The sequence below is a fragment of the Diceros bicornis genome, chromosome 10 (genome assembly GCF_020826845.1).
Source record: "Diceros bicornis minor isolate mBicDic1 chromosome 10, mDicBic1.mat.cur, whole genome shotgun sequence".
Taxonomy (NCBI): domain Eukaryota; kingdom Metazoa; phylum Chordata; class Mammalia; order Perissodactyla; family Rhinocerotidae; genus Diceros; species Diceros bicornis.
In genome coordinates this window covers 62,877,724-62,892,432 of record NC_080749.1, presented here as the reverse complement: position 1 = coordinate 62,892,432, position 14,709 = coordinate 62,877,724, and the positions used below count along the sequence as shown (strand labels likewise).

Genomic DNA, 14,709 nt, shown 5'->3' with positions numbered 1-14,709 from the left:
CTTACTTATTTATTTATTTATCTATTTATTTACCTATCTATTTATCTATTTTTCTATTTATTTATCTATCTATTTATTTATTTATCTATTTATTTATTTATCTATTTATCTATCTATCTATTTATTTATTTATCTATTTATCTATTTATTTACCTATTTATCTATTTATCTATTTATTTATTTATCTATTTATCTATTTATTTATGTATTTATTTATTTATTTATCTATCTATTTATTTATTTATTTATCTATTTATCTATTTATCTATTTATTTATTTATCTATCTATTTATTTATTTATTTATCTATTTACTTATTTATCTATTTATCTATCTATTTATCTATCTATCTATTTATTTATTTATTTATTTATTTATTTATTTTACCCAAAGCCCCAGTAGATAGTTGTATGTCATAGCTGCACATCCTTCTAGTTGCTGTATGTGGGACCCAGCCTCAGCATGGCCGGAGAAGCGGTGCGTCGGTGCGCACCCGGGATCCGAACCCGGGCTGCCAGCAGCGGAGCGCGCGCACTTCACCGCTAAGCCATGGGGCCGGCCCTACCAAGGTTTTTCAGTGCGAGGAAGATATGATCATATTTTGCTATCTGCATGGCTGATGTTTATTCTGTTTATTTTCAGTTTTTATACATTTTACTTGAATGTTAAGAGTAATGATCCGTAGTTAGAGATTTTAATGCAAGCACTGTACAGATATTTTGCTAATATAGTTAACCTGTGTATCGATGATATACTTTTACAGTGTTAGTGAACAGAACCAATTGTTCTCAAAACTGCACTCTTCTAATGTTTTGTTCTGTAACGTCTGTTTATTACTCATCTATGTTCTTAAACCATTTCCTGCTTTTTATTGACTATAGAACAATGGGATGATGAATTAAGAAAGCCTTGTTCTTTCTAACCTGAAGTTAAATACTTTTTGGTAGTAGCTACTCTCCTTCACTTTAAGAACTAAAATGTAGCATATTTTTACAGTTGAAGTCTGAGAGTTGTAGACCTCTTTGTCATTATAGTTGAACTCTTTCATGCAGAGCTTTATAGAATTTATTTTCATTAAGTGGGGAAATTAATTGTAACTATCTCAAAGAGGTGTCGGGAGGATTGTGTGAGATACTTGAAGATTATTTGTAACAATGCCTAGCAGAGGCATGTTCGGTTAATATCAGCGCTTATTAGAAGTACTATGAGTAGTATTGAGATTATTTGAAATAGCTTTATTTTTGCTTATTTTGAAGAAATTATGTGTGAGCTTCCTTTGTTATTCACCTATTTTTTGAGTAGCTTCTAGGTTCTAGGCACTGGTAGATTTTTTCATGTGTTTGTCTTGGCTAACTGTCCGCATCGGCTCCTATTTTGATGATGAGGGTATTAGGCTCTGAGAGGTTGCATGTTTAGCCATGGGTGCACAATAAAAGGTAGGCTTTCTAGCATCACCTACCAAAACTTGTCTGACACTGACATAGAAAGGTCTTTTAAATTTGTCATAATCACTCATCTGATAGATGTTTATATTGGATACTTCTTTTTGTGCACAGCTGTATAATATGGGCTATGGAAATTAAAAAATCGAGTTAGGTATATTGTCTTATAGTGTTGGAGATAGCTATGATGTAAGGTAGAAAGTGATACTATTAGAAATTGTACACATTTAAAGGAAGGAGATGTTATTTGCATTTAGGGAAGAAGTTTGCAAATGAGGTTAACGTTTAACCTGAGTAGTTTAGGAGTAGTGGGATTTGGACATATAATGAGTGGTGGGATTTGGATATCTCAATTGAGGAACCAGTAAAGAAAACATGAGATGTGTATAGAAAATGGGAATAGTTTGTTTTGGCTACTGTGTATAGTATGTGAATGGGTGTAGGGGAAATTTAAATTAGAAAGGTCAATTAGGGCCAAATTATGTAGGGCTTTGAAAACTTGACTAATCGTTTTGAATTCAGACATCCATTAGTTCAATAAATTTTTTTAGCCATTGTAGAGGCTAGTTACGTATGGTTTTGGGGAAGATAAAGTTGAATGAGAAATTTAGACCATAATGAGATTTTATTATTAAAAAGAGAAATGGTGGGCATGTAGATGGTAGAAAGAACACTTTATTAGGAGTAAGGAAATAAAATTTCCAATCCTGGCCTGTCATTAGGTAGCTTTGGGAAGATTCTTTTAAAGTTCTTTGGGCATTGGGTTCTTGATTAGGTTCTTTGTACAAAAGATCATTAAGGCCCGTAGCAAGATGGTGACTGTCATTTTTTGTCCAAACTAGGACACTGAAATTGAAAGGAAAAATAGTTAAGCCCAGTAGCAACCAAGTTATATCCTTGCCTCTTATTATGAGTCTATTTTCACTTGTTATATTTCAAAACTCAAATTTAAAGTACTGAAAAGCAGGAAAAAGGACTAAGACGTCAATCGTAAATGTTTGATGATGTTGAACAAGGTAAGGGTAGTATAATCGGAGGAAATAGAATCATTTTTAAATAAGTATCTGCATGATATTGTGAGTTAATGATTTAAAAATGAGCATGTAAACAAAGAATTGTTTTGAAACAGATATGTTGTTGAAAATAAACACAACTACTCTCACAGGTAAAGCTAAGAAGAGTTGTTCATCACTATAAGTATATACCTTAATTTGTATGGCGTTTGGGGGAAGTGATGAGATAATTCATTTACACGTTTTCCAGACATAGCTACTTCTTTAAATGTCTTCAGGGACTGCACTGTTCAGGGTAGTTTACCTATAATAGTTGGGTCTACCAGACTGCTATGTATGCTGTTTTAAATAATCTTTTTTGTATTTTTTTTTTCAATCTTCCCTTGATGTTATGCTCACTGCTGTAAATATTCTAGCTTATTGTAATGGTTCAATACAATTATGTACAGAGGCACCTCTCCCCCAACCTTTCTGTATAAGTAAGAACTGTATGAGGACCTCAAAACTGTGTGGGCTTTGATAGCAGGTTTGATGTTTGGAACCACTGTCCCATATTTTCTAATTTCCTCATGTTGTAGATAAGTGATTCTCAGACATTTAATATGCATTCAGATCCCCTGGATATCTCGTTAAACGGCAGATTCTGGTTCACTAGGTCTGAGGTGGGACTGCGATTCTGCTTTTTTAACAAGCTCCTAAATGATGTGGAAGTTGCTATTCTTTAGACTATACTCAGAGTATCAAAGTTCTAGATGCTTTATTTTAATTCTGGCATTAAATATGGCTGAGTTCTTTCAGAAATTATATTAATAGTCTTACAAAGAAAACTTAGGACTTTTGTAAATTTAATAATACAGTTGATTGAAATAATATTTGTCTTTTGTATTCACATTTCCCTCTTTCATACGTGTACCAGTGTCTTAATTCTAGTTTTGCTTCTTTCTCATTTCTTTTTTGTTGTTGTGGTTTTTGCTTTTGTTTAACGTATTATTGTGTTTTGTGGATCTGGTCAGGGAACCGTTACTGTATTTTATGTTTGTATCTACATTTTATTTTGCATGCGTAACGTGGCTTTGCCTGGATGTTCTTTTTGGTAAGTTCCAAATTTATAAAGCATATTGTTTTTTGTAGTGTAAGTTATGATGTTTTTCACCTTCTTTTCTTCCACTTCTAGTAGTGTGATCATGCTCATGAGTTGTTTTTAATTTTTTTTTAAAGAGTTCATTTGATAATTATTTTTTCCTAACATTTTCCAGTTTTCCTTAATAGTAGTGCAGTTAGTGCAGTTTGATACTAATCTGCTTTGATTCGTTTTATAGCCTCACACTGTCAGTTGCTGATCACTATTAGCACAGTTGCTGTCTCAAGTATTTTGGTTTTTTGAAAAGCCCTAATCATTAGAAATATTGTTCTAAAAGCTTGTGCTTCCATATAGCAATCATAAAAGAAGATAGTTTGTAGTAAAATTAAATATTTTTCTTCTCAATGAACAATGCATTCTTATTTTGTTTTTACAGCAACAGCTTGCACAGCTACAGAAAGAAAAATCAGAGATTCTGAAAAATCTGGCATTATATTACTTCACATTTGTAGATGTTATGGAATTCAAGGTATGTATTTTAATATATAAAATTTAACATTTCAGAGGTAGATATGATATTTGTTAATTGTATAAACTGCTTTGTCACTTATAGGTAAGAAAATTAGAATTCTTCTAAAACTAGTTTAAAATACATTTTGTTTGTGTGTGTTTCCTGAATTTAATATTATTTGTATAGGTTAAAGATTAAAATAAGCTTTTATTTTTAGGACCATGTTTGTGAATTGCTGAACACTATTGATGTTTGCCAAGTCTTCTTTGATATTGTAAGTATTATTTTCAGAAAAATTTTCAATTCTCTTATCTGTTTGTAGTAGAACTAAGGGGACCGAATGCTTTTCTTTAGAGAAAATTTATATGGCTAGTATATAAAGTTTTAGCATTGTTAATTTGGCTTGTTTTGTAGCTGTTTTTTAAAGTGAGGATTTATAATGTATTATTTTTCCTTGTTTATTTGATTGTCACTGAATATAAGTCTTATACATATTGGGAAATAGTTGTTAATTTAGTATTTTATTTTAGTAGACCCAATTAAAAAAGTTAAGTGGATAATATTTTTCTCTGTAAAAGGCGTACTTGGTAGAATCTTTCTTAGTAAGACAATTTCTAGATATAGGAAAGCAAAGTGAAAATGTTTCCACTGACTTAATGGTGAACTTTTTATTTACTTGTTTATTTAATAGTCATTTTTCTTGCTTAGTGAGATTGGCCTCTAGCGTTTCTTATTCTGGATTTGGTTATCCTTTTAAACTGTTAGCAGTTTGAATATGGCAATCACAGATTCTTTTGCATCCATAAAATTGTGTCACAAACACAAAATTATTATCTGTAATTCCCAAATTTTAGGCATATTTTTGTTGAAAGGAATTAGAATTTCAGAAATGGGGATAAAGTAAATAACTATAGAAAACTATTTGCTTTCAGTAGCTGCCGTGAGATGAGTCTGTATGTGTTTGAAAGTTTGTGAAATAGGAAGGCATTAAATATGATTTTTTTCCCTAGACTGTAAACTTTGATTTAACAAAGAACTACTTAGATTTGATCATAACCTATACAACACTAATGATACTGCTGTCTCGAATTGAAGAAAGGAAGGCAATCATTGGATTATACAACTATGCTCATGAAATGACCCATGGAGCAAGGTAGACCTGCATTATAAGAATCTTGGTGAAATTCTCAATTTGATGGTTTACAACTCAGTGAAATTTGATATGTCTGTTTTAAGTGATCGAGAATACCCACGCCTTGGTCAGATGATTGTGGATTATGAAAACCCTTTAAAGAAGATGATGGAAGAATTTGTACCCCATAGCAAGGTAAGAGCTGGTTTTTAGATGGGCTTTAATAATGTGTGTGAGATAACTTAAGGATGGATAGTTAGATAGAGTGATAAACTTCTTTTAGGAAAAAAATTATAATGGGATATGAATAATAGCCATGCATGGTTTTATCTAATTGTGAACCAGTGAACTAATTGATTAGATTTTGAATAGTGTATAAAGACTCAGGAATATATTGATCCATTATAGTTTCTAGATTTATTATAGAGTGTAGAGGTAGTGAAGTTTAGTATTGAGAATGTTTACTCATTACTAGACTGCCTGGGTTCTAATGCCAACTCTGCCAATTACTAACTGTATAGTATTGGGCAAGTTACTTAACCAACTTCACTATACCTCAGTTTTCTTATCTGTAAAAATGGAGTAGTAGTAGTACCTACCTCAAATGACTCTTATGAGAACTAACTGAGTTACTTCATAAAAACTATTTAGATACATAATATTTGATAAATTTAAGCTATATTATTAGAATATAGCCTCTTAAGGAGAAAAAAATTATAGGAGCTTTCTGGAAATAATTTGCAATGTCTATCTTTTATTATATATTAAAAAAATAGTTCTTAATTAAAAAAATAGTTCTTAATGAAATAAATTTTGGTTTTAAGGAATGTTGCCATTACAGCTTCTCTGCAGTAGGGCTCTTTTAAAGAACCATGGTTCCTAGGCATGTCAAGAAAATTTATAGGTTTCTCATACATCCTCATTATTTATAGATAAGGAAATTGAGGCCTGGAGAAGTGACATGACAAAGTAAGCCCTCTGGCAGCGTAGTGCCAAAGCAGAGCTAAAGCCCAGGATATTAGGATCTTGCTCCATTGTTCTCTTTGAATAATGAGAGTTAGACTTTTCAATAATACACTATTTTGTATAAATCTGTGCTTTTTTTTGACATATAGTTAACACCAAGAATTTTCCTTCAGAAAATTCTGAAGATGCATTTCCATTTTAATTCTTTGCATGGCTGTATTATAACCACAGATTTATATAGATTTAATGTCTTGGAATTAGTTGAATCATTAGTTTGAAAGAGACTAGTGGATGGCATCAATTTTGAAGTAAAAATCAGCATTGTAGATGAAAGTGTCAGGATTCCTCAAAGCGCTGACCGTATCATAGTCGTCATCCGTCTCTCAGGTTTTGGTAGTGCTTTTCCCTCACCTACAGCTGTCTTCCCTACTCCTCTCTATTTTTTCCTCTCTGGATCCATTTCTGACTTTTAGACAATCATGTTTGGCTTTGTTTTTATTTAGCCACTTCAAATTTGCTTCTTTCCCCACTTAGGTGATGAATATTTCCTTGAAGGCTGTTGGATCTCTTTTTAAGTTTTCCCTAGTCACTAGCAATTCCTAGACTGTTAATAATTACTTGAGGAGAACTGTCCATTTGTCCAGTTATTTCCTAGTCTTGATTTTTTTCTATGTTCCATCATATCTCAGAGTTTTGATAGAAAGGCTATAATGTATTTTCTAGGATTTGTTAAAATTAAATTAATTTAATTTTAGGAACATATTCAGTATCATTTGGTAGAGTGTAATAAAAATATGGATTCCTGGGTTCTACTCCCAGAGGTTCTGGTTTGCTAAGTTTCAGATGGAGCCCTGGATTCTGTGTTCTAAACAAACTACTCTGGCAGTTTATGTGCAGCCAGATTAAAGAGTCACTCTGTATAGAATTTAGGAAGCAGGGATGGATAGCAAAGGATGGTTCAAAGCAAGCAAGAAGCAGATGAAATAAAACGTTAAATACCTTGGTGATAAAGCTGTAATTAACAGACAAAATGCAAATAGAAGTTAAGTAATTTATTAAGATAGAGTACAGTGGATTATTATTATTATTTTTTTTTTATTGATGTTTTAATGGTTTCTAACATTGTGAAATTTTGGGTTGTACATTTTTGTTTGTCCATCACCCCATATATGACTCCCTTCACCCCTTGTGCCCACCCCCCACCCCCACTGCCCGGGTAACCACAGTCCAGTTTTCTCTGTCCATGTACAGTGGATTATTTTTATAAGACAGTCGTTGGAGAATTCTGAAACATGTTGAGCTCTATTAACACTTAGTTGTATAACCATAATGTCCTTTTCTTTCAATGAGAACTATCAGAGTAGAAAATGATATGCCAAAGGATGGAACTAGGGTCTCTACTCCTCTTGAAATAAAGATTGCCAAACATGTTAACTTTTAAGAAAGTAACATGATTTCCTGAGCTGAGCTCTTGCCCAGGAATGTAGAATCTATGTAGCTTTCAGGAAATTAAAAAAAAAGAAAATCTAGAGGAGGGTAGCTGGGACCCACCTCAGATATTATATGGAGCATAGTTGTAGTTAGGCTCTATTCTTTTATGATTGTTCAGTTAGAAATGCACAAGAGATGTAGTTGGAATTTAAATGAAAAAAGAAAAACAACATTTTTATTCCTCAACTTTCTTTTTTCCTATTTTAATTAGTCTCTTTCAGATGCACTAATTTCTCTTCAGATGGTATATCCTCGAAGGAATCTTTCAGCTGACCAATGGAGAAATGCCCAGTTATTGAGTCTCATCAGTGCACCCAGTACAATGCTTAATCCTGCACAGTCTGACACTGTATGGTTCCATTTTTCCCTTTTTGAATGAAAATAGTAAAGTTGATTTTTAAAAAAGTCAGTTAAGCAGTGCTGTTGCAGTTTTTCTTCTAATTAGTATTAGCCTATCCATGAAATTTATTGTAAAATGCTCAGTAGTTAAGTTATACTGTTTAGTTTTTTTATTTCTAGATTCTGATGCTGTTAATACAATTAGTAGTATGAGTATTTTCTTTTAAAGTTTGTTTTTTTCTCTTATGGTAGAAAATTTGGAAGATGCAGAAAATTATAAAGAAGAAAACAAAAATCACCTCAAATCTTACCAACTAGAGAAAGTTGTTATTATATTCTGTTATATTCTTTTCTCTGTATATGAACATAGATGTCATGCATATGGAGAATACACACACATAATTACTGATTTGGGTGAGACACTGAGCATCCATGTACATAAATCTTTTTTAACTTGACTTAAAATTTTATCCTTTGGAATACTGCAAACTCTGAAATAGACTTGGGAAATTTAGAACTTGTCATTTGCCAGATTGAAGACAATTTAGCAACAGTATTTTTTAAAGAGAGGTTTCAGGGTGTGTAAACACGAAAGGGGGCACAGCTCTGAATTTATGGACTGCAAGTTTAAATACAGATTATAAAACTTTTGTCCAGCTATTCAAATTTTTTGTAGTATTTGAGCCAAGAATTGAGGAGTAAGAATTCTCAAGAGGAAGAGGAGAGTGACTTAATATGGAATATTTTTTTTAGAATTTCTTCAAACCACAAATTTTTATTTTCTCTTTTTAAGATGCCTTGTGAATATCTCTCTTTGGATGCAATGGAAAAATGGATTATCTGTAAGTAAAATCGATTAGTTTTACGATTACCTCTCAGGTTTTAAGTTTTAGAGAAAAATAACAGGTAACGTGTTACTTCTCTGCCAGGCCTTCTGTGTGCATTACCTTATTCAGTCCTCATATTGACCCTGCAGGGGTAGCTAGTCTCTTTTATAAATGAGGAATCTAGAGCTTAGTCCACACAGCTAGTAAGTGACAAAGACAAAATCAGAACCCAAGCTAACTGCAAAGCTTATGGTCTACATTATATTGCCTCTCAGCATAGCCATCTAAACTAAGTTTTTTTGTTTTGTTTTTAATGATTTTTTAACTATTGCGTTTATTCACTTAAGGCTTGGTTTTAATTTACTTCAGCACATGTAATAAGTGACTCATGTTTGGCAGCTTGTTAGGTGCGTGGGGGATAAAATTACTAGTTTCTGCTCCTAAGAAGTTCACAAACTATGGGAGAAATAGACACATGGACACACAGATGTAATGTAGAATAAGACTTACTACAATGTAATTCCTTCTACCTCCCCCAGGTCCACTGGCAGAGAGGAATAATTTTGAGCAGGTTGTGTTTTTTAGTTCTTATAGTTCTTGTTTCTTGATTTATTAACGCTTAGATACTATTTGTTGACTTTTATTTATTATAGTGTTTCTTAAACTATGGTGAGGGACCAGTTTTTCTTTTTGAATGTTTTTTGGATTGATACTTTTATAAAATACAGTGGACATGAAATACAAATAAAGATGGCTAGGAATGACATTAACAAACATATTCAGGATTACACATTTGTGTGGGATTTCCAAATTAGGTAACAAAAGGTAAAAGAGATTTCGGAATTCATATGAGAGAGAGCAGCATAATATATTGAACGAATATTGGACTTTAAGGGTAACTGTTTGAGGCTAAGTCTAGCTCTAATACTTGATTAGTATAACTTTAGGCAAGTCATTGAACCTTCATTTCTTCAGCTGTAAAAGAAGGATACCACCTGTTCTGTCTACTCTATGGGATGATCGTGGGAGAATATATGTGAAAAGACTTATTTAGTAGACTATAAGTTGCTATGAAAATGTGAGATGCTATTTCATTTCTTCTAGTGATTTAGAAAAGTAGATGAGCTTTACTTTTCAGTTGTTGTAACAACTGTAATGATTACTGTATTATGTGTTAATTAGTAACTTCTGATCTCTGGTGTAAAATATTTTATAAATATTTCTGAAAATATCTTTTACTCATTTATTAAAATGACTTCCTTCGCAACCCAGAAACGACATTTTTTTCCTTTTTGTCCATATGGGTTCAAAGAACTGATTTTGCAGAGTACAGAAAATTATTATTGAAAAAGAATATTGTTGCTATCTTGTGTGTATATATATTATTATCTGTCACTTAAAAGCCTCAAATTAGTGATCATGTTTATGTTTCTGTATTTTTCAAAAGCCACTCTATAACTGAAATAGCTTTGGAATACTTTCATATTTGTATTTATTTTTCTTTCTATTTAAAGTTGGCTTTATTTTGTGCCATGGGATCCTAAATACTGATACAACAGCACTGAACCTTTGGAAACTAGCTCTTCAAAGTAGCTCTTGCCTCTCTCTCTTTCGGGATGAAGTTTTCCACATTCACAAAGCTGCAGAGGACTTATTTGTAAACATACGAGGGTATGACATTTTCAATTATTTTGTCTTTTTTGAAGAAGAGTAGTGGGTGGATTATCTATTGAAGTTTTGGGATAGAGAAGGGTCGTATCATGCAAGAAGATATAGCCTGTAACATCTTCCAGGTGGCAGCAAGTTGTTTTTACTTCCTGATATGGTAGCAATTAACATTTTTTACAGCTAACTTCACAGATTAAAATATCCAGTGTTCCTGACCTTTTAAAACTTGTATTCCAGGAGAGAGAAGATATGTATTCTTTTGCAAAGCATAATATGGCTTTAGACATAAATATTACTAAAAGCACCATATACGTTTTAGAGTTTTGAAATTTTTATAAGTATTTTAGAAAACAGTCCATTTGTAAAAATATGTGAATCAATCAAAAATACTTCATTAAATTAATTATAACAATTAGAGAAGTCAGACCACTGTATGTAGGAAATCATGTTTCCTTGTAATAGGAAGGTATTCTAGGTGACTAATTTATCTTCATTCCCTGTAAAGCAAATGATTCTCAGAAATTTGTTTCCTTTGGAATTTTTGATGCCTGCATTTCTTTCCACTTGAGCTTCTGTAGCCAGTATGTAAAAACCAAATTCAGTTCCGACTTGGTAACAATTGTGAAATCTTTTGAAATAGAGAGCATCTAAAATATCCTGGGATCCCCTGTATCTGAAATTGTTGAATAATTATGTTGGGCTTGTTAGCTTCCAATAGAAATGAAATTTACCTACATTTATTTTATATGCAGTTCAGTAATGTCTTAATGAAATTGAGATAAAATAAAGCATCTCTTAGTTATTAAACGACAAAGATATGTCTAGTGCTAAAGTCAGTCTACTGTCTCAAATTTTAGTGTACATAAGAGTTACTCTGGGGTGTGAATTAAAATCTAGGTTCCTGGGCATTACCCCTAACCTTCTGTATCTGTATCTTGAAAAGGTTAATGGAATTTGCCCTTTTCCCCCAACTAGAAATTTATCGAGGTAACTTTACAAACAGAAAAATGCGTAAATTTTAGGCGTACAGCTCAGTGACTTTGCACGTGAATACTCGAGATGTCCTCTTAGATCAAGATATAGAACATTGCATTATCCCCAGAAAATTCTCCTGTGCCTCTCTTCCTGGTCAGTACTGTCTCCCCTGAACTCCCTCCCCGCGGCCACTTTCTCAGGTGACCGCTGTTCTCATTTCTGTCCCCGTAGGTGATTCTGACGTTCTCATGCAGATAGTCTCTCAGTCACAATATGAGAAACAGTGCCCTGTGTACCTCTTAGCTCTCATTTGGCTTTCATTTTAGATGGTGGAGTACCTGGAAATATTCTGTGTTGTATGGGTTTTGTCATTTTCTAATTGATTCAGATTGAAAATCATGAAACTTGTGTGATGTCTTAGCATATTGACAACCTCTCTGTGGAATAATCGTATTTAAATATATGTAAACATTTAAAACCACGTAGTCTGTGCATATTGAGTGAGCTTATGTTATATATGGTACAAGTCAGTTTAATGGCACCATGAAACCAATTTTTTTTGCTATGCTTTTTTAATGATAAATTTATCATTTAAGAATCTTTGTATTTAAAGTTGTTTTAATTTTTTATTAAATTGTGAGTGTTCAATTTAAAATGTCAATTATCAGAGTAATTACAAATCAGATCATCAATATAAAACCTTAATTATAAAGGTCAGGGATTACAGAATTAGTATACTTTGGTCATTTGCTCAAAGAACATATAAGTGTTGGAGTACTTAATTTAGGAGTTAGAGTTCTTGGTTAAGTGGTTTTAGCCAGGTTGTTAGGAAGATAGTTTTTCTTTAGTATTTTAGGAATTTTGAGATTTTGTCTGTACTACTCATGAAATTAACATAAATTTATTAGTACTTATTTTTCAGATGGCACCTTTAAACTGTTGAATGTTCTATGTTCTGTTTCTTTTCATTAAATGTTTTTTAATTTGAAAAATAAGTGTTTTTTTTTTAAAGTAGGTAAAAATCACCCATAATTCTATCCCTTAAAATAATATAAAGTAATCAAATACTTTTCTGGTCCAGTTTTCTCCACCACAAAAACCCCTATCTGCAAATAGTCACTAGTGTTGATCACTAGTAAATGTCCTTTCAAATTTTATTAATGCTAATGAGATAGCATAAAAAGTCAGAATAGCTTTGTCGCACTTTAGATTTTTGGAAATCACTGTTAGTTACATTCGAAGGATAATTTTAATCTCTATTAGGCCTTAAGGAACTGTGTTTAATAAAATAAAGATCTGCTTTGTGAAGTTTCATTTTATTGTTGGATTTAATACAATATGAGATTTACTTTTCTAGGAAGACTTGACGGGGTACTTAACAGTGGTAGGAAAGGATGTGGATAGATTTCTTCCATGCATTTCCAGTTTGAGGACCAGTTTTTCTTGTTGATAATAAGTCATTTTTAATTGACTTGGTATTTGAATAACTTGTTTTTACTGTTATTGATCAAATTAAGATTAACATGATTCCATTTTCTTTTTTTTTGCACATAGCTATAATAAGCGTATTAATGACATAAGGGAATGCAAAGAGGCAGCTGTGTCACATGCGTAAGTAGTTCTGTCTTATCGTGGTACTTTCAATCAAGAAGAATTCCTTTCTTAAAGCATTATTTTGTTGAAGTAAATGCAAATTAAGAGTGTGCAAGACGTGTTAATTGAAGCGGGGGACTTTCAATCAATGAAAAATAAGTATATAACCTCGGTATCTGGTACCCTTGGAGTTAGTGCAGACAGATATTAAATATTTTTAGAATGTTGATAAAAATGTTCTAAGGAAGTACTATACAAAGGACTTTTATTTTAGGTATCATTCAAGTTTCTTACTGCCACTATGCTCCCGTGCCAGTACTTTGCAGATTGTGATGATTGTTGTATTACTTCATGAAAATTGACATTTCTTCACACTCTCCCAAATGGTATTTACTTTGTAAAGTGCGTTAATCCCACACCTTTCCCAAATTGTAGTAAATATAGATAAATTAGAAATCAGTGTATTTAAGATCTTTGAACAACTTTTCAGTTTTCTTATGAACTGTAAATAATTTGATATTTCATTTTAATTGTTATGTATATGGTATACTTGTATATAATATTTTCTCCAATGAGCCTAGGTGATGTAGTGATAACATTATCTGATCCATCAGTATTTCTATAAGGCAGAGAGAACACAAGCATCAGTGCCATAGATGAAAATATAAAACTACAAGAAGTTTTAGAATTTAGGTTTAGGCTATAGGATGGATACTAGGAATTTAAACTGTCTTTTTTCATTGCTCTCTGGGCTATATTGTTTCCTCATGCGTATTTTTCTTCTCTGCTAATGATTGTGCTATATCATTTCCTCATGCGTATTTTTTTCCTCTACTAATGATTACTGAAAAATCATTCTCTAGTACAAATAACATACTTTGGAGTGTGTTAGAATTCCTTTCCTGACCTACAGAAATACATACGATTATCGCTTCTTCATGAGATAGACCCTAATGTAGGCAGATATATGGTGTCATATATCTTTTATAAAGTTTTAAAAATAAGGTGTTTTTATTCCCTGTATTATATAAAATAATTATAAATAGTAAGCACTTGTAAATGTATCGCTCATTACCATGTGCCAGGCATAGTACTTTGTAGACACTTTCTCTCAATGTTAATAGAACCACAGAGTCCTTGCAGCAACCTGATGTAGTAAAATAGTCAAAATAACATTTGTCTACTTTCTTCTTAGAAGTTACCCCATATGACTTTATTCTTGTCAGATAAAAAGGAGCTTGTCATTGGCATTAAACTAACATGGTAAATGTACTATATGTTAGACATTATGAAAGATGTATCTTTTGAGGCAGGTATCAGCATCCCTGTTTTATAGAGAGGCTGAAACTTAGAGAGGTAGAACCTAAGGTCACATAGGCAGTGGTTGGATTGTAATCTGTGTCTACTAAAACTAATCTACTGTATCACAGCTAAATTTCTGGTGTTATTTCTTATACTTGGTTTTTTGGCATATGCATTGTGTGTGTGTGTATGGCCATTTATTTTTTGAACCTATCTAAGTTTTAAAACTTTGTTGGATCAGTGTATACTTTGCATAGTATGAGGAGCTGGAATACCTAGAATATTCTGTGATTTTTTTTTCCATGGTGATATGTGAGACTAAATTCTTTCTAATGGACATTTTATTTTAAAAATACCTGGTACATCAGTG

At 32.2% G+C, this 14,709-nt stretch overlaps 1 protein-coding gene across 1 annotated transcript in view; it reads left to right on the top strand.

Moving 5' to 3' along the window:
• NCKAP1 (NCK associated protein 1) overlaps positions 1-14,709 on the top strand; it is a 98,894-nt gene that overhangs the window by 32,483 nt on the left and 51,702 nt on the right. Inside the window, exons 3-10 of the mRNA XM_058549375.1 lie at positions 3,972-4,064; positions 4,264-4,320; positions 5,057-5,199; positions 5,283-5,373; positions 7,847-7,984; positions 8,768-8,816; positions 10,316-10,472; positions 12,999-13,055. Coding sequence (XP_058405358.1) covers positions 3,972-4,064; positions 4,264-4,320; positions 5,057-5,199; positions 5,283-5,373; positions 7,847-7,984; positions 8,768-8,816; positions 10,316-10,472; positions 12,999-13,055 — 785 coding nt within the window. The remainder of the gene's footprint in view (positions 1-3,971; positions 4,065-4,263; positions 4,321-5,056; positions 5,200-5,282; positions 5,374-7,846; positions 7,985-8,767; positions 8,817-10,315; positions 10,473-12,998; positions 13,056-14,709) is intronic.